A 26,213-nucleotide genomic window follows, 5' to 3' on the forward strand; every position below is an offset into this window, starting at 1 on the left:
AAGAAAGACACAGTTCACCCACCCTACGAATGCAACACAACGGTGCGTTTCCACGTATGCGTGGAATCGATAACTGGGAATTAGTCTGACAGGCTGTCTGCCAGAACCAAGTACGTGCATCTACGTGAAGAACCTTGCCAATCATGTTAAAGTAATTACATCGTATAGGTAACCAAGTTAAATATAACTGGCAAGTACACTTGCTGAATGGAAAATTATTAGATTAATATTGTTTTCTGATTTATTTCACTGCCTGAAATGATTTTCGATAAGAGAATGTTCTTAGGTGAAGAAATATTTTTATTCAAAACAGTCGATAATGTCGTTACTTTAGTTATCGAATCGAGATTAAAATCTAGTTCATTGAATATATACCACGTTTATAAATTCTGATGTATAGGCCATTTAAAATTAAGTACTGTACATTAAAATTAATTTATCATTTCATTATCAAATAAGATATTGAAACGATAAATACATTAAATAACTCAGATAAAAATGAATGTTTTTCATTGTATGTACTTAAAATTACACAAGAAAAACGGAGTTCCAACTGAAATTCGACGAACTTCGATCAATAATTCCACAATGGAAAATGAAGATATAAGGCTCCACTCAGAACAAATAAACGATTTTGAAATTAGGTTATCATAACCAGTTCACTCGTAAAAGTTTACCTTTCTATATTTTCGTGGCTCCACCTAAACACACTATCATCCGTGTCGTACCGGACTAAAATGTACATGAAAAAAATGCCAGTCCACAGAAAGACAAACTACGGAACAAATAAAAATATGTCCGCACAAACTACGCCGTGAAAGTCAGTACGAGAACGAGATAAATAGAGGATCATCGTAGTCGGTACCGAGGATCAATATAATATGTCACAACCACGGTCACAAGTACACAAAGGCATAAGAGTATATATAGCTACTCGATACATACGATAAATACCTTGTATGTTTCGTTCCGCCATGGTTCCGCTATAAACCGTATCGACCATTTTTCGATTATCGATTATGAGAAAAATTTACATTTAGAACTCCATTAAAGTCATGAACATTATTAGTTATTAATACACGTGAGTTTCTCATGTCTTTTAAGTTAAATATTTTTCGTTTGGAATAAAATTGACGTAGTAAAATACATTCTTCCACAAGTATTTATTATTACAATCAAAAATAAAAATGTATAAGTCATTCCACGTAAAAAACAATTTTGTTAAGAAAGAATATACTTTGTTTTTGTTTCATACATTAATTATTAGTTACTAGTAAAAATTGATTGTTTTGTTTGTTTTGTTATACAGTAGGTGTCCAACCTTAAGAGTTTTTGAAAAATTGCAATTAGACGTTTCGATAACATCGATTAATTCTGCACTCCGCGAGTGGCGCTGAAATCAGTACATTAAATATCGCGCCCTTTTTCGCACGAGGAATATTCGATCCGCGACATTGAAAGTTTTTAACGGTTGAATATTGTTGTCAGTTATTAACAAATTATATTATATCTTTCTGTGATAGTTAATTAATAATACGATTCAATTAAATTCAATTCAACATCAAGATATTAAAAACTATATGAGGACGCACTTCACAACACACACAAGTAACATTCAGTACTATCCCCGTCATAATAGTGAAACATGGAAAGGCACTTCGTAACCGAACTGGTGAGTACTTTAACGCACGATAAGTAGTATATCAACAGCATTTTCCAATTGATTTTTCTTCTTTCAAATATTTTAATTAAAACGTCTTTTCAATATCAGTGTAATATAAAATAAGTTCTTTAGTTATTTCAAAGTACAAATTCAAATATTCAATATAAAAATGACTGAAGATCTAAATTTATACAAAATCATTGAATGATTCTTTCTTCAATGTTACAAATATTTTACAATGTTAGTTTAGTAAAAAAAAAATTGAATAATGCGAAATATTAGCACCGTATCAAGCAAATTGTTATTATAAAGCATATATATAAACCGTTTAGTGTATATCATAATAAACTTCACGGTATTAAAAATACCTTCTTTTAACACTGACCTATATACATTTGTACGCGAACATAGATACGCGTGGAATTATAAATAATGTTATTTTGAAAATTTTCCTACACTTGTTATCCCATCCTCACCACTCATTTCTCCCTAATTATCCATAGCAATATTTTGTTCGTGATATTGCACTCTTTCATGGAAATATCATCACTTAGAGATATGATTTAAATGAAATGTAGATTTCAGTTGAAAAAATCTTCTACCTCTGCTAGTTCCCTAGCTCGGGCTTGTTGATGAGCCCAACGTTCTTCTGCAAGCTTATCGCTTACACCCCATTTTTCATGATAGATACGTTGTTCACATGTTGGACATTTTTTACCCCCTATAATAGAATAAACAATATTATTTGAAACCAGAATGCTGATGTGTGCCTTCTTTTGGAAATATAAGTGTATAAAAATCTACAAAATACATATAATACATAAATATATGTAAAATATCGGGAACAAAGTACTTATTACAATATTTAGTAGTTGAAACTAAGTGCTGTTTAGGTTACTTAATTATATTCATAAAAATATAAAATTGCATAAATATTCGTGTCAAACATTATTACCATTACCCATTAATATTACATTACATTAATGTGACAATTGATATTCGATGCAATAATAGAAATTACCATGGAATGGAGGAGTCTTCATGTACGTCACAAGACAGCGTAGGTGAAACAAATGTCCACAGTAAAGTCTCTCTACATGCATATCTGCAGTTTCGTTGGTTTCTGCATTTTCTGGATTCTCTGGCAGACATGTTTGTTTGCATGACTGACAATGCTCCTGTGGCAAATTCTTTACACATCTAGGTGATATAATTCACAAAAAGAAAATATTAAATAAGAGTAAAAATGATATTGATATAACATGAACATTGATAAATAGACATACTGTATGAGAAAAGATGTAACAACTTCCAAGGATGGTGAGGGAATAAAAGGAGTGTGTGATTTCTTCCTAAGCGGTGGTTCTACACACTGTCTGGCTAATTCCCTTCCTTGACCTGTGAAATGGCGTGTAAATAGTGGAGGAAAATTTGTATCTACATCTTTCAATCTACAAACAAAACAATTATTAAAAAGAAATATAAATTTCTTGTTTATGTCTTTAGTCGTCATTGGTACATACTTTATACAGGCAACTGGATAATTATCTGGTACATCGATTTTAGCTTTGAAATAATATAACTCTTTCTTAATCTTCAAACCAATACAAGAATATTTTTGTTTCAATTTTATTTCATCGTTGTCCCCCAAGAGTTTTTTTATGGTTGAGATTTCATCATAGCAACAAATCAAAGGATTTTCGCCAATGAAATTACGGATAAATTTCAATATTGGTAACACCTACAGCATTAATTGAAATTCATGTAGTAAATTCATATAAATAAGAAATTGTTCGATTTGGTAGATTCAAATATTTACCTGTGCCTTTCCCAACAATTTCTTGCATTCCTGTTCACAGACTTCTGTTAGACCTTTAAGTAATTTCACAGATAGAGTTTTGCTCTTCAATTCAAGTAACAATGGAGCATTAGGATAGCTCTCCGCGAACTGTATGCACACGACGATGGTCTTGAACTCGGTCTTCCTATGACGTTTGTAAATAATGGAATTAATTAGGAAGTTATTTGGTAATAGTTAGTCAGTTATCATAATCGCTAGAAGTAAACTTACGTTATTTCCACTCGCACCATAGTACAAACACAAGAAACAAGACGGCTACCATCAACGACATTTTGACAAAGTTTTGATACCTCTTGTAATTCATCATCGAGAAAGCCCATGAGAAAATTGAAACAAATATTACTTCACGATCTAGTAACCCCTTATCGGTTTTGTTATCAGGTGGAACCGATCATCTAAATCTAAAATAGACTGATATAGCAAAACCAAATTTTTAAAAAGGCTTTACTAACGATTCTCGAAGATTAGGATTATGTCATATAAATACTATTATTCTCAAGGTCAGTCAAGGAAGCTCTGCTTGATATACTCATCTGTTTTGAAACATGAATCATCAACATTGATACTTCCTACTATGATGTAACATATCTTAAGTGAATGGAAAATAAGTATCAAGAAATAAGATTTTGGTAAAGGAAAATTTCGTCGTTAGTTTATTATTTATAATAAAATATATCAAATATATACAATTATAAAATTATGATATTATTGTATATATAAGTTATTCCTTTCACAAAAAATACGCTAAACGAAAAAAATTTGTTAAGAAAGTTAATTTATTCAGTCATTATAATTATTTAAGCAAAAGATTTTATGGGAATGAATGATACTTGAGAGGTTATACTGTCCAATAGAATCGTTTCTGTACTACCTAAAATAAGTTTCGACTAGTGGCTCTAAAAGCGCTATGGTTTATGGTGGAAATCTAACCTAGTGCAACGCACGTGTTTACAGAAAAGTTAGAACTCGACTCGAGAGAATACTAAATCGAACGAAAAGATTTATACCAAAATATGTTAAGACTTAAAGTAACCATAATCAGGTTTTAAGTTTAATAAAACTATAATAAAAATGTCGCGAATTGCCGACACGAGAGAAGTGATTTTAACTAGTGACAGTAGCGGTGAACATTGGAGTGCAGCTGTGTGGGATCACCGAACTGGTTCAATTTTATCGACTTATAAAAATGCTGGTGCTCTCAGTCATAGAACTCTTCAACTTTTAAGCGACAGTTATATAGTGGGTGCGGATTTAACGAAACCGCGTATACATGTTTGGCCATTGAACAGTCATTCTCCCGTATCTAACCTGAGATTGACAACACCGGGAAAGGTTACTGCTCTGAATTGCACGCCCAATGGCGCCTACATGGTCGCGGCCATTTCCGAAAAACTATTCCTCTGGCAATTGTGCAACGGGCGTTTGTTAAAGAATTTATCGCAACATTATCAGACAGTGACCTGTTTGACGTTCAGCAAAGACGGTTCCATTTTCGCCAGTGGCGCCGAGGACGGATTAATTTTCGTGTGGTCGTTGTATCGTGTATTGAACGAGGAACATCCTACGCCATTGCACGCATTCTCTCATCACTCTTTGCCAGTGAAGGACCTACAATTTGGACATGCTGGCGCGCGAGGAAGACTGTGCTCCGTATCTCTCGATCGAACATGCAACATTTACGACCCAGGCTCCGGATTGCTATTGCTCACCCTTGTGTTCGACGTGCCACTCACTTCCGTTTCCATGAACGCACGCGAAAGTGATTTATTCGTGGGCTGCACAAACGGTGACATATATGGATTCAATTTGCACGAGCCGCCACGTGGAATAGAGCATCATGTGCAGGTACGGAATGACGGAAATTCGGATGGAGTGATAGTTTTCCAGGGGCACAAATCGAGCGTAGTATCATTATCGATATCGATCGATTGTCGATACCTGGTGTCGGGCTCGACCAGCGGCGAAGTTCACGTCTGGGACATAGCGAGTCGTCAAATTCTTCGTACGATCGATCACAAGGGACCAATCACCGCTGCATTCTTCGCGAAAAACTACGACAATTTCCGGGTCACCAACCTTAAGCCGCGTTTACAACTATGTAATTTACATAGGATATCGGACGATAGCGGAAAGGAAAGCTTCATCGAAGTGATTTCAAGGGATCGAAATACAACAGACATTTTAGATTTTGATTTGTACACAGAAAAAAATATCGATATGGCCGGATCAGAGGACGTAACCTCGAAAAAGTTTTCCGAGATGAAGGACGAGATCGATAAACTGAAGAAAATCAATGCTGCTATGTATCAGTACAGTGTAAAACATATTTTGAATAAGTCGAATATAGATTTAACTTAGACTTAAAGTTTTGTATATATATATATATAATTTTTAAGTTATTTAGTCAAAGTTTTCTCATGAAAACTGAACATAATAAAGAGTACTTGTTGCACGCTGTAAATAATGTAACTTATCTTACCTATCTTTCACAATCCTTCTTATTCTGTTTGAAAATGGGTTATGTGGTAAAAAATGAAGTTGCAGTAATATCCAATTAGCTGTAACAAGATAAGTAAAATGCATTGGTTACAGAGGGTGTTAAATATTTTTATTTCGTATTTCTAATTCGTTTGCTTTTTGATTGCATTAGAAACGAGAACGAGAAACATTTAGCACGAATAGAATAAAATGAAAAATAAAATTTATTATAAATTTTGAAATTCACACAAGGCATATATAGAGGAATTTTTCACTAGTTGCCGAGAATAATTTCGTGACAGTTAAATGAATACTAGAGCATATCCCTCTTATGCCAATATCATGAACTCGTGGTTCGATAAATTCACAATTAATTCGGTACTTCACGATTGAAGGTAAAATGAAACGAGATAATTCTACAGATCATAAATGAAGCTCAGACCATAATATACTCGTAACATTAGTAACAGTTTTGGCATAAAGTAAGCAGACAAAGAAAGGCAATTCGTTTAACTTTTTAAAAAAGTGAAAAACACAGGATAAATTTGCACATTCATGGGTTTGACATAAGGAGGACGATATTATCCGTGAAATTTATATTCTCATAATATTAGAGAGATAAATCATTGTACTATACAGAAGAGAAAATTTAAAAATTGCTCATGAAAAAAACATGGAAATAATAATGAAAAACTGTTTCGCTGTTTCACTCTCTGTCACCGTGGAAAAACATTCTATAAAGGGTATAACTTGTTCACGTCGCACGACGATAAAATGATTAACTCGCTGTGATACAAACACGTTAAATGAAACAAAACGTGTCTGTTTCTCGGTTTAATGGCAAGCAATATTTCAGCTATGATCGTCCCCGAAGAGCTAATATTCCGATCGAAAATTCGGCTTCGAAAAACGATTCATGCTCTTTATTCTAGTTTTTGAACTTGCTGCATGGTAATTTATTTCCAAGACCCTAGAAAAAATATTTAATTTCACGATGAACAAAATTTAAAAACTAATATACTGATGAAAATAATGGATGTAGTCATTATTCAATCCGCATACTACATAATTTTATTTTTGCAAATAAATACCAATTTTTTTCGGTTATATACTTCTTTTTCCACAGATTCTCGAAATCGGTGTGCAAATAGGTCATGTTACACGTGGGATTCGCGTTACATGGAATAAAAAAGGAAGTAAATCGAAGCATTTTTTAATACGGAGATCTCCTTTCTTGCGTCTCTTTATTTCAAGTTATTTTCGTTTCGATAAAAAGTTCGTTTTAATAAAATATTGGTCGGTACTCCTATATTAATTATTCTCGCGTCGATGAAAGAATTTGAATTTATATGAAAAATTCAACGCGCGTCCGATTAAATCAGACCTTCATTTTCATACGTTTAAAATTGTTCTGTTCCTGCATTTTTTTTTTTTTTTTTTTTTTTTTTTAGGTAGGATGGATATGTCGGTTTATTACGAAATAATTATTCGAATCCGAAATTACGTTTTACTTCTTGACTTCTACATGATATTTTCGTTCCGTTACATGTTCCTACAAATCTCTGATAATATTTTGCTTTCTGTTCTTCAAAAAAAAAAAAAAAACTTTAAAACCTTTCGCTATGGCAAATGAGAAAATTTTTTGGTATATAAATTGAAACTGTTCTTTTTAATAAGAGAATTATACGTCGGTAGATATTTGAACACTTTATACAATTAAATATAAATTTAGTTGACACGTCAACACTCCTGTAATCTCTAAAATACATTTTTGATTTAATAAAACGTTAGTATACGTGCATCGAGCAGATTTTTAGAATCGTTTTCTTCGAAATCGATGTCTCGTATGTAAAAATATTATCCTACATTTTTAACTTATTTTTTCACGAAGAATTACCTTTGGCACGATTGCTTGTACCACCAGTTATCATACATCTTGCCCACATTGTATACTGGAGGGAGAAGGATTATTTGCAATGACTACAAAAGATATTGGCACATTATTGTATTTATTACAACATATACGTACTAATTAATTAGTATGTCCAAGTATATCACATTTCGGAATTATCTAGTAACACTTTTATGTGTATGGCTACAAAAATTTGGTACTCTAGAAATGAAATTTATAGAACTTGATAAAAGGATGCTTTATTAGAAAATAAAGGTACGTGATTACTTCTTTTGTTTTTTCCTACTATACATATGTTCCCCCTACAAGCTTTTTTTATCTCAAATTAAAACCGGAGGACCTTTCTATGGTGAACTTTTCAGTTTAATCGCCAAGGAAGCTACCCTCTTATCCTCCTCGTCCAAGCTGTAGTATCATAAAACGTATCGTGATATCGCTCAACGTCGTTGAAGAATGGGATTAATTATTCGCCCAGCATTAGTCACGATCATAATATCCACGATGCGTAATTTTCCATCGGCGGATCATGGGATTCCCCTGCATTTTTCACCCCATACTGACTACTAGCGCTGTTGCAAGCCGCTCAAAAGCATCGGTTGATTTTTACCACCATTGTAAATTCCGCTTATAATCTCGCATTGCTAATTACTCATCCTTCACGACGTAATCTCGTGTTTCAAAAGAGAATCCTCGGTATAATTATCCCAACTTTGGGCGATTTTAAGATGGAAGATCGCTTCTGATTTTCGCACTTGCTTCAATCAATTTCTTTATCATTTCTTACAGTGATATTCAACTTCTCTGACGTTGTACGAGATGATTATTTGAGAAAGTTATACAGAATATCTTCAAATGAGAGGAAAGTGATATCTTTTACTCAGCAGTTGGTTTTCATCAATGTAGAACTTACTTTCTGTTAAAATGTGTAATATAATATACATAATTTTTAGATTAAACTTTAATGCCGTATCAAAAGCGTGGTTTTACATTAAATGCTATTCTATTGACTAACCAGATTTTCTTGATGAATTTTACCAATTCGTGCATTTCTTCATCCGCTAGATCTTCCTTGAAGGAAGGCTTCACTGAATGTTTTTCACAGAATGTGTTTTACTTCCGACAATTCGGAAGATTGAGTGATCTATCGTGCTTCGAGTGTTGCACTCTTCGCATTGTGGAGTTGATTCTTTTTGTAGAACGTACGAGTGCGTGATTATAATAAACATATCATTTGGTCATACGAAAATACAGAATATTTCGAAAATAATATTATGTTAATTATATGATGACATACTTAGCGATAAAGTCGTTGTAAGAAAATCTGCTGAATTTAGTTTGTAATTTTCACTTGAAAAAACAATCTTGGAAGTTCATATGTACAGTACTTGAAATTTTATGTCATTTAATTTTTCGGAAACAACTCTAACACGTTGACTGCCACGAGAATTTTACGTATTTTACTCTGGGACCCGCAATGAATTAAAATATACTACACCGTAACATTTAATTTTGACAAAATATCATATTCTGTATTCGCGCTCTTTTTCTCTGACAATGTTATCTAAAACACTCATATTGTTCGACATTTCTCAGTCTACGAAATTTATCTTACTCTAATCATTTCAAAAAAATCTAGTAATCGTGAACAGTCATCAGAAGACCAGATTTAATGACCAATGTCTTCAAAAATTGTTCAAAACTTTTCAAAAATTCCTTATCTATACACTCGCATAAGTATGTTAAGTATTGTACACGTTGCTTTATCTGTATATTTATTTCAGAATATCGCATTTAGATAACTTTTGTCCGTCTATTTCATCGTTTGATGCTTAATAAGTTAAGAAAGAATCCATCAGTGCCAAGCTGTTTGATCACTAGTATCGCGAATCCGGCAGAGATATTGGTTATTTAAAATCTTTTACATATTTACCAAAGTGTGATGATATTCTCCATCTTCTTGAAAAATGAAATTCCTTTCAGTTCAGAGGCGACACATTTTCTAATAATTCCAGCAATTTATTCTCAAGTATACGCGTGCTCGATGAGCGTTCGATATCGATTTACTCGAGATACAAAGTTTCTCATGAGAGAATGTTAGCTTACATTTTCCAAATATTTGTGCATTTAGCGCGCGTCATTAGATTAAATGCATATTCGAATTCTTTACGCAAATGGAATAAATAAAATTGAATCCGTCAACACGTATTTCCAGTTAGCAAACAACGCGAATAATAATAAATTTACGCGGTCCATGTCCGCGCACAGTTTCGTGGAATAAATCAATTGAAACGTACATCAGCGAAACGAACCCATAATTATACATTAGACTTACTCAGCACCAGGATTAAAGCCCCGTTCACACCCGATAAATCGTTTTCTTCGCGCCAATGATTTAGAATTTCATTTTATACCAAACTTTCGAATTTGGTATTGTGACATGGAAAAGCGCAAGAAATTTTAACGATACGGAAATTATTATCTTTCAAGTTATTCGTCTTGGATTCTAAATGCTGAAGGTTTACATACTCTGTATGTAATACGAGAAATTCAGAACGAAATCTTGACGATATTTGTAGGAATAATTATTTTATTCCATTCATTCAGAATTCTACACCTCTTTCTTTATATTTCTCCTTTAAGCCAGATTAACATTAATCCAAACACAAAGAGAGAAATTCTCATAACAAGGAGCTGAATTCTGAAAGCTGAAATTATTTTTCTACTTCATTGTAGTTTGCGTATTTTTCGTACTTAACATTAAAAATGAAATAGCAATTGAAATTAATAATAATAAAATGAAAATATTTTGATGATAGAGAAATTTTCCATATCATAGAATTACACGGTGAAAGGGTTAATATACTTTGTATTTCTCCACATTCTATAACACTCGTTTCAAACATTTTTCGACATCTCCCACGCTCTTTCCATTCAAACAAATTAATGTTTTAGAATGTTGAATGTTCACATTCGTTTCACTTCGGTTTTCCATCGTGTTTTTCATAAGTACATCGCGCTACCGCAAATACGCTAAATTAGTATTGTTCCTTAATGTAAAAAGAAGCTAGTAATAGAGTCTTGCAGCGTGCTGTAAAAAATCATGCACGATACCATGCAAGAAATAATTCAGAATATTCAGTAAAATTGACGATGCACGCGAATGAGCGGAATTTCCTTACGGTGTTGCTCGAGGGTAAAGGAGGAAAAGAGAACAGAGAATTTACTATTCGCCGTAAATTTGTTTCGTTGCACGCTTATAAGCCCCGGTTACGGGATCCTTTGCTAACAATAATGGAACTTTTCATTGTGCCTAACACAATGACCGGCTTGTTTCTCGTCGAAGAGAAAGGGGAGGGAAGTTTAAGCGGCACACGGGAACCGTGCCTGGAAAAATAGACGAGACAGCTCACGGAACGACCAGCCGAGAGAAACGTTTCAATTTTCAATCGTTTCTCATGAACGCGCTATATTTACCGATCTTCATTGAATCGAAGGAAATTTTCTCTAGTGAGACCAATATGATCGTGTACAGGCTATTACTACAACGTTGATTGCTCGATAAATCCTGCGTAGGTGATTTTAATATTTGGACGCTATACATAATACAGAAAGCAGATGGGAAAGATAAATAGGAAAGAATAGATGTATTCTTTATGGAGCTATTTTTATCATATTTTTTCCTGATCCATAAATTCTCTAGAAATTTAGATTAAATTAAATAATACAAGATATATTCTAATTTAACTTGAACGATACAAACATCATACGTTGTATTGTAGTTTCCCCTGATCCATAAATTCTTCAGAAATATAGACCAAATTAAATATTTTTTTTTTATTTATTAAAATTTATCTCGCGTTGAGAATTTTCAGTAATTTTTCTGGCGTGGCGCAGTGACATGGTTAATTATTTATAATAAGTTAATACTTATTATAGATAAGTATAACTTGTAAGTAAGTGTTATAAATAAGTAAATATTACTTAATGAAATTAAATATGACGAGATATATTCTAATTTAATTTAAACCATATAAATATCGTATATCATATCATGGTTTAGCCTAATCCGCAAAATTCTTCAGAAATACAGATCAAATCAAATATTAGAAGATGTATTCTAATTGAAATTAAACGATACAAACATAAACCAGTCTCAATATTACAAACATAAATTACTCTAAGGTAAATTATATTTTCTAATTAATCTAACAAAATAGATCCTTAGTCGAAGTTTCCATTCGATTCGTGAATTAAACGTTTCTCAAGGAATGAGAACAAATTTAAAACATCAAGCATCTTCATATTCATTCGTAAAAACGGGAAATTTCCATTTAGTGGATAGCTTATGACTTTTTCAGACAATATATAGCAACCGATGATATTTGCATGAGAAGTAGCAAAAAACAATGGAACGAAAGAAAGAGAAAAGAAGAAGAATTCGGTAGAATTCGCCGAGATCATCCACTGGCATCGATTCTCTTTCTACCCATTCCCATGCAAATTCTCTTTCTAAGACGAAAGAAACCCCCTACTTCTTAATGTCCTGGTCGGCCATCTTAGTTCTAATTTAATCTCGCACGCATCGGATACGCGTTTCGTAAAACGTACCTCGTTTGCATTCATTCGCGACTCATTTGAATATAAACTGCTGGCTGATATCAGAAACGTGTTCAAGATCGAACACGAGTATGTTTTTACGTTTTAATTAAACGAACTGTACCACCGGTAGAAGATGGTTGAGGATTTAAAGCTTCGTATATCATACACATCTCACGAATTTGTTGCTGAGAAAAAAGAATTATTCCTGAAGTATGTCCTGTTTAACTGGAAACGCTGAAATATTTGGGAAAGTAAGAACGATACGAAGAAATATTTCAGAGAAAAGTTGTACGGTATCGAAGCAGCTGTGCTTTTATCTGTTTTATCTTACGACGACCATGAAACGTTCTGTAAAGATGACATACAAATTCTTCAATGGATATCTTTATTTTTGTTAGCACACGCTCCAATAACTGATATTCGGACGTTCTGAGAACACTGCGAACTCGTGTTTTCCGCGTCATTCGCCAACTTTCAAATTCGACGGAGCAGATACAGGCAACTACCTAAAGCGACTGATTGCTTTGAAAACATTAGGAAATTGCGATTCTGTGTTCAGGTAGTATCATACCAATGGTAGGATTATGAGAAATATCTTTATGTATCCCCGCGGTCTTACATTTGTGTATGTACAGTAACGCTAATGTCGGTAGCATGGCACGTCGGATTTGAATTTCATATCTCGATAGTGGATGAAAGGCACGAGTTGGCGATGTTACGGAAATGTCTCAATTTCAGCGACGAAAATATGTAATAAAAGATGTAGATTTAGAAATTTTGATCTGGCTTTCACAGGACCTTTTAAGGTCATCGGAAGGTCAAATAGATGAGAATATGGGACGTCCTTCGTCGATATCATACAACTTTTGCCTGAAACATTTTTTCATGTTATTTTTCCATATATATCGGCGTTTTCCAATTGAACAGGACATGTATATATATACTAATTTACAGGCTGTAACGAAGAACACGTGGGACCCATTTCAGGGGTTGATTGTACACCTAAAAAAAATATAGAGAGTTCGTATAAATATATATTCTACCCATCTTCGTTTCGGAGATATAGCGAATTTTCTGTTGAATTTTCTTTCCATTTTATATTGTATAATTACTCTTACAGAGAATGTTCAAACTGACCAACTCGCATCTCAAAGCAAGCCTGTAGACGTCTTGTCACGGATCCACTTATACCTGAATGTTTCCTGGTATTTCCCGAATTTGTTGCGAAGCTTGTTCTATTCTGAACCTTAGTGTTTCAACATTTTCAATAGATATTGCGTACACAATAGATTCATTGTGTTTCATAAACGAAGACCAATAGACAGTGTGCATTCAGTTTCTGAAGTGGGTCTCACGTGTCCTATTGCAAACTGTATATTATCTCTACTAAATATTGATATACGATAATTGTTGATATTATGCTGCTGTCTGTATACATTACGTATATTCAAAATACACAGGGTGGTTGGTAATTGGTCGTACAAGCGGAAAGAGGGCGATTCTACGTGAAAAAAGAAGTCGAAAATATAGAATAAAAATTTTTCGTTTGAGGCTTTGTTTTCGAGAAAATCGACTTTGAACTTTCGTTCGGTACGCGTGCACTTTATCACGTTGCCTCGATGGAAAAATTAAAAAAAAAAAAAATAAAAAAGAATTTGTATTCTATATTTTCGACTTCTTTTTTCGCGTAGAATCACCCCCTTTACGCTTGTACCACCAGTTACCAACCACCCTGTATATCATATAATGTAAAATTTGGTACACTATGGATGCATATATTTGTTGTTGAGAAAAATATATGTATACCTATAGTGTATAATGTATGTAAAAATATTTCGTAAAAATATAATTAGTTGCTCTTACGAGAATGCTTGTATACATGGTTTAACGCTAGAACCACCGATAGTTAAGCTATTTCTACTAAAACCAGTCAAAATGACTGGTCTTTAAAAAATACGTAATACTAGAATATTTTCATATTTATTGATTTATTACTTTTTTACAGAAGGAATTCCATGTTATGTGGTACATTTTTGGTATTATTAAACCATCTGGGGCCATTATCCGTAAACGAGGGTTGCCACATTTATAAAATTGTAGCACCAGTCATTTTGACTGGTATTGGTATAAATAGCCCTGATACAAAATTATTATCAGTTTGAATACATAAAAAACAAAATAAAATTCGTTATATCACTCTTTTAGTTATCGTCGCGAAAGTAATTACATCATTGCGGAAAAAATATAACACAAAGCAGAAATTTTAAAATAAAATTGTAAAACCAGTCAATTTGACTGGTGTGGTAGTTCTAGTGTTAAGACTTTTGCAGAGTACTGTATTGATCGTACGGTTTTGACGTTTTTATTATGCGCCTCTCTCTTGAGAAAGCCACGGATATCGGCCGAGGGGGTGATGGCGAATCAGTGAAGTATTATTTTGTATGGAATAAGTTGAAACGCGACGTTATTCGAGCTGAATCGATGCCACTCTACGGCAGAGAGTATCGACGTGTATCTGTTGCATGCGAAATGAGTATTCTATACTCGCCGTCGAGTAGATATTGTTCGCGTGTAATGTTTCGAGTAATGTCGAGGGTCGTTTATTGAGGGGCGATGAATTTGTTGGCGCATAAGGTCTTTTTGATTGCGCTGACGACGGAAAATATCGAGGGAATCCAGAGTTGCAGATCCTACCAATTAATCGAACCAGTTTCAGTTACAAAGAATGTGTTTCAACGAGACAACTATTTTTCATTTACTCTATATTTTATTCTATATGAAGTACATTCTAAATACAAATTTAGATATCATATTTTTAATTAAAGTAAGTTTCGCGTGATTTTATGATTTTTTTTATTCTTCTCTATGATCACATAATTGTGTTATCCTTTCTATTGTGAAAAAAGTTGCAAGATTCCAAATATGTTATTTCGTATTGCGTTGCAGATTGAAAAGAGAAACGTTGATGCCAAAGGCATACAATGAAATTGTTCTCGAATTTCAGCCATTCGAATTAATGTAAATCGATTGGTTTTAATGAAATTTTAGCCGAATCGTTTGAATTTCATCGGACAAGGTAAAACACTTTTTAATCGCGATACGTTTTGCCGATATAAAACGCAGAAGTTTCTACCTATCATTCACAAGAAATATTCAATCTGTCTCTCTTCCACTTTAATAGGAAACACGCATAAATCTTTTGAATCATACATTATCAAATATATCTCTTCCCGTATCTGGTAATGGGACGTGAATTTACAATCTGTAGTTGTAGGTCACAGTTACAACTGGATCGAATGATAATGGAATTATGGAACATGTTATCGACGTGAAATAAAAAATTGACATTAATTATCGGTATTATCCGCGTAGTCTATTTAAAGGCGAACGATTGTAACGATTATTCAGGATAATCCAAATACACAATGACGCGTGTTACCCGATCATAGGATCGCGCGAAGATTTATAAACACGTGAGATGTTCATGATGAGGCAGATTAGACTGAATCAATATCATCCTACGAGTTCCTACGATGTACAATACAGGATGCTTTGGCTCCTTTGATTTTTCATCCACGAGATTTATCACGTTCGTTTGGTACCCCTTTCTCGAATCCGAGTTAATTCCTCTTCGATATTCGATCAAACTTTCTCCGGTTCTATCAAGTTGGCGCACGTGAAATGTCCTTTAGACGAAGTTCTAAATCAGCATACGGACACTTTTGGATATTTATGGAAATTCATATTTCTACGATGATGAATGCAGCAACAGAATCTAAGCAGAAATTTATTTCATCTGAATATGAAATTTTAAAATATAAAATGCATTATAAAGAACATAAAATGTAATTAAATATTGTAATGGACGTTGAACTTTGCATATTTCATATACACAGGTATCGTTGTACATTATTTGCATTCTGTGCATTCTTCTACATTTAAATTAACCGTAAATGCGATCTATTCGTAATTTATTTAAAATAATGAATTACAAGAGGCGAAAGCCGTGGCACACAAGTGTTGATTATTAAGAGGGTCCATAATAAAGCTGTTGGAACTTTGAACTCGATTCTTTCACGTCGTGTATCATCGCGAGATTTCTGTAACTTTTTCACGAATTCCAGTTTGGAAAATGCAATGTGAAAACTGTTGAAAGTATGAATCTTCCATTCGAGGAAGTTTCTGTAGATGTAAGGGTAGTTCTACGTTGATTTGTAGAATTCGAGATCGAGATGCTCTTTCGTTGCTGGATGAGTCAAGGAAAAGGATGAGGAATGATTATGGACTACAATATTTTTGTAGAAATTAGTAAAAATAATTCACGATAAACGTAATAAAAGAGATAGTATTCTAAACGAAACAAAGTCAGTGCAATTAGAAAAAATACAAAGAATGGACGAATGGATGCCGCGTGAGTGAAGCGATACGCGGAATGAAAATAGTCACTTCGTTATTTGAATGGAATAATTAGGATGGATCAGAGTATGAATTTTTGTTATAGCCTGTCCTATTCCTCTGATCTCGCGGATTATTGTCGTTTGAAACGTTCAACGAGAGCAATTTGTCAATTTATATCCTGTTTTAATCCAAGAATCTGTTTTAATCCTCTATTAATAGGAACTAAGAGCATCGAACAATATAGCTCTATATAAATTATTTTAAATAAATATGTTTGAAGTGCCAGATAAAAAATGACATTTTATATGCAATAATTTAAAAGCAATGAAGATGAAATTTCACTATATTAGAATAGTTTCTCTATGTAACGAAAAGGGACAAAAATATACTTTTGCATTTTAAATTATCGAGTAAAATATTGAGTATTATTGGAATTATTATAGTTGGAAGATTTCGAACATAATGGAAGCAATAGCAAGGTATGGAATACGCTTCATTCGTTCCTCTTATATTCCTCAATATTTTTATATTTTCCCTCAATTATTTCTATTTGCAGTTTGTAGAAAACGATCCCGATCAAGTGGTACTAAAAAGTAAACGTTCTTCCTTCTATCAGAAAACGAACATTCATCTCGAGTTTCCTGGTATTGTTTCGAAAACGCAGTTCGATTTACTTTTTCATCATTAAAATATCTGTAGCGGCACTCGACAGCAAACTTTCCAACGGTTTCTACCCTGCACGACGGCAGGGCTGTGGTTAGCGTAATTGGTTATGAACGCTCTTAGACCCAGGTTCGAATCCCGGCACTCATACTCCTGTTTTTCACGATTCCTAAATGAGAAGAAGGGAGCGGTCCGGATGATTGGAAGAAAATCCTCCCCCAACGTGGATGAAGACAAAAATCTTACACACCAGCAGTACCTACCACGACTATTACACCTGTGTACCACAAACCCCTTACTTACGCGTTCAACCAAATATCGAAACAGTACTCCCACACGAAACATCAAATTTAGATACAATATTTCTACATAGGAACAAGATATACACAGTGGCTCATAAAAGTAGACAAACACTTACCACTGAATTCCTTTTATGAATATATTCTGTATATCAGATAAAAGTTTTGGAAATTTCGTTAGCATCGTAATGACTGCTGTGATTATAATAGTGAAATTTGACAGCAATCCAAAAATATAAATGGAAGTTACATTTCTTGCGAACATACGCTTTTTTTCTTTCTTTTTTATACGTGGGGAAATCCTCATGGGCACCCCTCCGCTCTTCTGGGAAGCGGCGGGTAGTGTTGGGCTTTACCAACTAAAACCCCACGGTGGACCGCCTGACGCTCAGCTTGGATGCTCCGGGACCTCTTTCGAATTACTGCCGAAGCGCTCCTGCGTCTTCTCCTGTCTGAGGGAGTCATTCCTTAGTTCGGGACATGGGAGGGACCACCCCTCTCAACGCTATCCCCTGGGCCGTCGTGCAAATCTGAGGAGATTCAGATCCTCCTCGACGTGTCGGCCCCTATGACCACCTAGGACGGCGCAGGGCCGTCCTTCGGCGCGAAACCCTGCAAGGGTGGGATGTTCTCATCCTCTCCCGCTCTGTTCGTTTCTTTACGAGCACTACGCCTTCGCAATATGAACGAATTGCGAGGAACTCTTGTTGCCCCCTCAGCATCGCTTTCACAACTGACGAGGGGTCTGATCTCTCGCCACGTGGGCCTCCCACGCCGGACAAAGTTCCAGCGTGTGCTGGGCCGTGTCCTCGCCCTTACCGCAGTGGTGACAGGTGTTCGTCGCCTCTCTTCCGATTCTCTGCAGGTATTGCCCGAATACTCCATGTTCTGCGAGCACCTGCGTCATCCGGAAGGACAGCGGAAGTCTTCCGCGGTCCCTCCAAGCCTCCCAATTTGGCAGGACCGATCCAACGGCCCGGTGGCCACGGATCTGGTCTTCGGCGAGTAGGAGTGAGTCCTCGTCCGAGCTCAGGCCTCTCTGGTTTTCGTACACTCGTCGGAGCGCCAAGGCTTGGTGCTCGAACGGAGGAGACACCGCCAGGACAGTCGCCAACGCATATGATATCGTCCAGTATCCCCTTACGATCCTGATGGCGGTCGTCTTATGAAGCCTCCTCAGCAAGAGTAGGCTGCGATGACTTGTCATCAGATCCCCTGCCTACATGCAAACATACGCCTAGTCAGAAATTATTATGCAGCAGAAATAGTAATCCTAAACGTACAATTAGTGTCAAAGATGACCTCATTACATATTGTAACTTATTAATATCGCGAATAATTGACTGTTCAAGTATTCTGCTTATCCAATAAATATCTTGCGACTTCTGCATACATTTTCAAACCTATTTCAAATTTTATCAATATAATCACAAGATAATCGTATCACGTTTTGTACATTTTTTTGTACAAAAGAAATAAAAGATGGGAAGATAATTAATGCAAGAAATAAATCCAGTCTTTCTACGATCAAATATACCAAGTATGCTTTTTACGATATCCGCTGTTATATCTCCATCTTTGTAATAAAACATCAAACGTGAATCTGATCTTTACGCGATCGTCTTTCCAACATTCGTCGTTACGTTTCGACGAACATGTTCGCCTTACGTCGATCTAACTTATTTCTCACAATTAGCAGATCTCCGACCAAATAAATTCGCATGAAGGATCAGAGCCAAGTTAAGGAAAGAAACGCAAAGCATTTCGAAATGAAACGATTCGGACGGAACGACCGTTAGTTCCTACGGAGAATTTTCCATCGTCGTGGCGAGTGAAGATTTTTCCACGAGTAATTAACCGACGCAATTCGCCGCCGACTCGTAAACGCCTAACCCTTTGCTACGTGAAGAATAAACTTTTTGTTTACGGCCGTGAAATAATTGCATCGTGAGAACTTTGAACATTTTGGCGACTGCCGACGAAACAGCTAACAATAAAGTATCGTTCCGACGATTTTTACGGCCACTGGCCTCGAGTTGCTGGAAATTAAGAATCGCGTTTCATTCGAAACAACGAGGATTCCGTTCTTTTTTTTTACGCTCTCGAAAGTAACTCGATTAATCACAGCACAAGTCAACGATCTCTGGTTAGTTACAGTAGAGCTTCCCGCATCTGAACTAAGCGATACGAAAGTGTCGAGATAATGGAACTTTCGGATAAGAAAACAATCGTTTCTCTGATATTAAATTCCATTCGTTCAAACAGAGATCAAGAAAATTGTCAGTTTGTTTTAGCATATAAAGATCCATATTCTTCTTACCATTACTTTAAACTACGTAAAGATATATTATTACATCGTTCTTCTTATAGTTAGCTTACATGTCTTGCCTGTAATTTCGAAACTGAGGAAAAATGAAGCTTTCCCATCTCTCTTGTATCTTTATTCGATTTAAAACGTGTAATCGTTATTTCGCCACAGTCTGCATAATAGGTATAACTTTGCACAAAAGACGAAGAACACGGCGAACTTCAAATATTTGAACACATTTTGGAAAAGAAGAAATTTCTAGATATTTTAACTATGGAGACTGCTATGTATGTATACATATGTGTAATGAAACAAAAAGTAACGTTTTGCCTATAAAGTGATTTTAAGCCAAATTACAATAGTAACGTAACGAGAAAAATAGAAGTGGCCAGAGATTTTATAATCTCTAGTTTATAGTTTGGGATGAGCAAAGTTGCGGAGTTGAGTTTAAGATATCATAGTCTAATTATAATTAATCCTAATCAATCATACTTCGCTGTCCATGCATTTACAATAATTATTTATAACACGATGAAAGACAGAGAATTTTATTTATTTATTCAATCAATTTATGGTAGCAACGTTCGATGAGATAAAGAGATAAAATATTTTTACAAAAAAACACGTAAAAACTTTTAACAACGCACGAACCTGCCTAATCCTTTTTAAAAAAAACATACATTCCGATCTTTATTTAATTAACTCTTGTTATTTTTTGTTTTTAGTTGGAGTATCTTTATTTCGCAATAGCAGCAACGATTTTCATGGTTCATGCAGCTCTTGTATGCTCAGCTTGCGCAGTCGATGCATTTTATATTTCCTTTTGGTTTTATTAGAATCTTTGCTACATCCAGCACATTCGTCTTCATTCGAAGATACAAAGCTGTCGTCTTCTGCGAAACTAGGCTCTTCAAATGCCCCTTTCAAGAGAAATAAGTCACAGAAGGAAACAGATTCAGAACTATCTTGTCCCTTTCTTGTCTGTCCTTTCTTTCTTCCTTTCCCGCGAATCTTCTAGCTTGCTGCTTTTTGTTCCAGCGTCTTTCTCTTTTCGGTGCATACACCGTTTTTATATTCTTCCAGCAATAGCACTTCTTTTTCATGGAAATCATACGCTCGAACATTTTTCAATTCATTCGTTCGTTACACTCTTTTGATCAAAAATCCGTTTTTTCGAAAAAATGCCGTACAAATGTCATATGCTATAATGGCTTTCTTAATAGCTTTAGAAATGTCGGAAATACAATTTCGTTCGTTACAGGATAGAAACAGATTGACGATATTTTCATCAACTTAAAAGTGTTGGAATGCAAAAATTGATCCCATTCAATTGCCAATCCTTTTGCAAATTTGTCCGTTAATTTCAGCGAACGAATTATAAATTCTTTCAATTAATTCCTGACGCTATTAATCTTTGCTGCGTCAACTTTTTCTTTTGGAGCTGGCCACAGGCAAAAATTCGGTAATCTATTTAGCGTTAATAGTAATGCACTTAGTAGCATAGTTAGTAATAATAAGCATGTAAATATTCAATATTTTAGAGATTATGCAAATGATCCGCCTCAGGTGTAGCATCCGACACTGGTTGAATTATCTTATTGGAAAGAAGAAAAAGGTTGCGAACATAATGTGCGTGAAAAAGTTAGTTCCCAGTAAAGGAAATAGTTGGAGGGAGTAACGGCGTTCCGATTTTATTTTCGCAGCAACATTATCCCCTCCTTTCTCTTTATTATCTACAATTAGTTTTTTTCACTGCACGAATGAAAATTTTCTTTCTTTTAAATTTATTTATTTAAAGTCGGGTATTTAATAAGCTTACAAAATATTAAATTAGCTTGTTATTGTTTTTATTTTTCATGAAAATCATACACTCGAACATTTTTTAATTCATTCGTTCGTTACACGCTTTTGATCAAAAATCCGTTTTTACGAAAAAATTCCGTATAAATATCATATGCTATATTGGCTTTCTTAATAGCTTTAAAAATGTAGGAAATACAATTTTGTTCGCTACAGGATAAAAACAGATTGACGATATTTGTATCAATTTTAAAATGTTGGAATACAAAAATTGTGATTCTACGATACTTACATTGTATTATTTACTTCCCTGCGGCTACATTTGTCGCCAAATGTTTGTGTTTTTTGCGTGTAAGAGCCGCTTTATTTCTTCCTTCTTCTTTATCTTCTTTCTTTATTTTCTTAAAGTTGCTTAGAATGTTGTGCTGTTGCCTTGCGTTTTGAAATATTCGACACTCGGTATATATTTTGCAGTGATTTTCACGTTGCTAATGTTACGCTTCTTCGATTCTTTCTTCGTGAAAATTAACACTTTTATTCACTGCTTAGACTTAGACTTAGAAACGATGAAAATTATTATTGATATGTCTAAAATGAATTTCCAATTAATATTAAAATTGACATAAGACAACGTACAATTGCAACAAGAAAAATAATTCTAAAATGTTCGTTCGATAACGCACGAGTAAGATTGTTATTAATTCTTTGCTTGGCGAGCAAATGAAGGAGAATACGAACAGTAGGTGGACGAATTTCAAGTAGCTGGGAAATGGCGGAAGGCAAATTTGACCCGCTATTGAAACAGTTCGTGAAATTGTTTGCCCGTTTCGTTTCACATAATGGGAAACACTATCGTGAATGAGAATTACCGCGGTTTAATTGCTTTAAAAAATAAGAACGACATTCGTGCATATCGTCAAGGGACAGACATAGCTAATTCAACCGGCTACGTTATGGAAATCGCGACCGCAAATTTTAAATATGTAATCGCGTGCTGACTTAATTAAACTGGTTTCAATTTTCCCGTTGTCCTCGTGTGTATTCTGTTGTAACTGTACGTGCACTTCTATCGCTCGATTCATTTCTTGTACTCTTGAGAAAACTCTCAACTTTTTGAAAAAAAAATCTTTCGCTTATTCGTTAATTGTATTACTATTATTAATAGATTAATACGTTTACTTTTGCTTGCTTCAAGCTTTATAACTTACGTTACGTGTTAACAGATATTTCTTGTTCAAAATCTATTTTTGTATCGTAAAATTTTACGTATAATATAAATATATAATGTCAAAGAACAATTCGATGTCACAATTTGTTTTATGGAGTTTCAGGATTAAAAAAAAAAAATATCCATTTAGAATCATTGTATTTTGGGTATATTTTTAATCAAAGGTTGGTGTATTTTCGACGAAGCGCGGGGAGACGCAATCGCGAGGAAACACGTCACTGGGAGTCGTAAATTCCCGTTACGATTATGCCGCGATTATTCCCGATACAATCGATGCCGCGAATAGATCGATCCCCTGATTTCCGTTAAGATAATGGGGGTGGTTGAGATAGTATAACGCTGCGATTAACAGGGTTATAAAGTTTATATTTCCAACACTTATGAGGTACACTGTTGAGTATGTATACGTTAAGTAAATGATTGATTTAAGGAGAGTAACCTGATAATGATTTGTCGACTATTCTAACGTTATAGAATAAGTAAAGTACAGTGACGATGCTGTGTCGGAGGAAAGCTAGCGATGGGTGTGTCTAACGCAAGGGACCATTGGATTTGTTCATGACATTTTCTTTTTGGTTAGCATTACTGAAAATTCTCAACGCGAGAATTGATTGTAATTTTAATAAATATTAAAAAAAAAATTTTTGGTTAGGAAAGTGAGGGCAGTATACTTTGCTTCTGAATGGATAAAAGAAGGTTGGTGGACTAGAGGAAGGGTCTTAGCCGCCCTCGATAGAAAGTTGCTAATGGGAAGCATCGTACGTAAGAAAAACTAACACTTTCCCGTGTCAAGCTGTAGTAGACAATACTCTTTAGAAAGGGATTTAGAAACAAAGATATTTGTTCGGCCTGAAGGACCTTAGCTAGCAAATTACTGGGATTTATGATGCGTCCTTAAGACTATTGAGGGTACGGAGTAAGGATGAGCGGACATTTGGTTCCCGTCTGACCCGCGATGTGTGGCTTGGTCTAGGTAGAGTGTCGCTCGACGTAACAGTTGGAATCAAAGTAGGAATTATCAAGTGGTCCATAGAATACAGAAGCATGAAATTAAAGTCAACTTCAAATTCTTAGAGACAGTACAAGCTAAAATCCTTAGGACAATAGTAAACTCCCCATGATACGTTAGAAACGAGGATATACGGAAGGACCTGGGAATACCAACGGTCAAAGAGGAAATTAGCAGACACGCAGGAAAATATAAAGAAAGAATAGGAACATACCCAAACCGGCTAGCTGTGGAAACGAACAACACCTCAAACATGGATAGAAGACTGAAAAGGAAACACCCAGCAGACCTCACAAAGGACTCAACCTAACAAACACGAAGATGATATCCCACTGGGGGTAGCTACCCACGTGATAACCTAACAGCTAAAAAATTCTACCAAATGTCCAAACTGGACAAATTGTGAATGTAAACAATTAAATAAAAAAAAAAAAATAAAATTCTGAAAATTCTGTTAGAATTTCGAGAGTAATTTTAAACATGACATTTGATCAAATAAATTTGTATTAAGCAGAGAAATCAAATTGACAATATCTACTGTTATTTTAAACGTTCAAAAAAGTATTCTTTGCCTTCTAAAAATTCAAAACCTGCGAATAATTTTATTTGCCAGCGAAAGTAATAACTTTTATCAATCACACTTTTTTATCCAATTGCTTTGTCTGGTTTAAACCAGGTGGAAAAAAATTCTGTTGGTCTACCGTAATTCAGGTGAAAAATCAATGCGTGGCTAACTCTGTAATTTCTATATCACGAATAACGATCATCTGTCGCTGCATTAAATACAGAGAGTTGCACAAGCGGTTTCTGCCAATTGCAAAATGGGATTTATGGCGAAACATCGAACGATTTGGTCAACATTAATCGCAGTTCCGTCTGTTTACATGAATTTCAACGCACCCTTTTATTGCGTATTATACGGCTATTTGCATTTATCCGTGGCTCTAATTAGGGAGATTTTAACGCCACACTTTTTCTACATTTCATGTTTATTTGATATTTAAACGTGTTTCATACGTTTAAAATATTTATTAAAAAAAAAAAAAAATCTCCAAAAACGCATCATTGCAGATTCGTAAAATTTCTTGGAAAAATTACATATTGATCATTTTCATTACTCTGATAATTGCAGTGATAAAATTTAATTTACTTTTGTATTGTCGAAACGCTGTAAGACTATATAATTTCATTCTGAAAAATTATAGCGTTTTCTCCGTATCACTTTATTTGCCACTGTACATGTAGACCGTTTCCCAAATCCAAGTTCTCCATCGAAATCCATAAACTCTATCCTTCCTTCGTCAATATTTCACAACCAACCTTTCTCCTTCACCAACGAATCAGGTTAAAATCCCAGAAAATCTCTGGAAATCCTTCCAAGTCTCTATCATCCCCCCCAAAATACAACACCCTAACCTCAACGATTTCGAACGCTAACCCATTAGGGTCCAACGTTGCGTTAACGCAGTATTTCATTTTGGAATCCTTCTATTTTTTTCTCGATCAATTTACCATATTGAATTCGGTTTTTGAACATCGTGGTGGTAGAAGGGAATTCGATGAATTTGCCCGAGCCTTTGACTCTCAATGGTGCGCGTACATTACGATGTATTTTTAGTTATTAATTAACTAAATGAGAAATTTAATTTGTTTGTTCTTGTTTACAACGACATGCTTCGGAAATGTTTTTGTATTATTAATAAAAATGTTTTTTTATCATTAACAATCGTTCAGGTAATATTTCATCTGCGATACTCCTTTGCAGGAAATTTCAATTGTACGTATGAATTTTACTCGTTTAATATCGTAACTTCGGCAATTTTTAATTCCCGGCATGGGAAATACAATTTTAAATCGCCCCATAGTGGCGAAATTCGATTGCAGAGTATTAAGAACGTTAAAATAAACGATTCGTCGAACTATTAACTGGTTTCAAATATCATCCTTAGAATTAATTACGATGGCATTTTTATCGATTGGATAAAACCCCCTCCG

The 26,213-nt window shown here is 34.7% G+C and overlaps 2 protein-coding genes across 2 annotated transcripts; one reads left to right on the plus strand and one right to left on the minus strand.

Moving 5' to 3' along the window:
- Positions 1 to 2,185: 2,185 nt before the first annotated feature.
- LOC117232738 lies at positions 2,186 to 4,117 on the minus strand. Its single transcript, XM_033492342.1, has 6 exons — positions 3,735 to 4,117; positions 3,483 to 3,648; positions 3,187 to 3,404; positions 2,950 to 3,114; positions 2,685 to 2,863; positions 2,186 to 2,384 (listed from the first exon to the last, which is right to left on the minus strand). Exons 1-6 carry the CDS (start codon positions 3,842 to 3,844, stop codon positions 2,245 to 2,247), a joined length of 978 nt encoding a protein of 325 aa, XP_033348233.1. The 5' UTR covers positions 3,845 to 4,117; the 3' UTR covers positions 2,186 to 2,244.
- A 309-nt stretch (positions 4,118 to 4,426) lies between these two features.
- Positions 4,427 to 5,923, plus strand: LOC117232737 (WD repeat-containing protein 18). The gene has a single exon (XM_033492341.1). The coding sequence runs from the start codon at positions 4,596 to 4,598 to the stop codon at positions 5,880 to 5,882; it is 1,287 nt and encodes a 428-aa protein (XP_033348232.1). The 5' UTR covers positions 4,427 to 4,595; the 3' UTR covers positions 5,883 to 5,923.
- The last annotated feature ends 20,290 nt before the right edge of the window (positions 5,924 to 26,213 follow it).

Source organism: Bombus vosnesenskii, unplaced genomic scaffold (genome assembly GCF_011952255.1).
Source record: "Bombus vosnesenskii isolate JDL3184/JDL3185 unplaced genomic scaffold, Bvos_JDL3184-5_v1.1 scf7180000013293, whole genome shotgun sequence".
NCBI lineage: Eukaryota > Metazoa > Arthropoda > Insecta > Hymenoptera > Apidae > Bombus > Bombus vosnesenskii.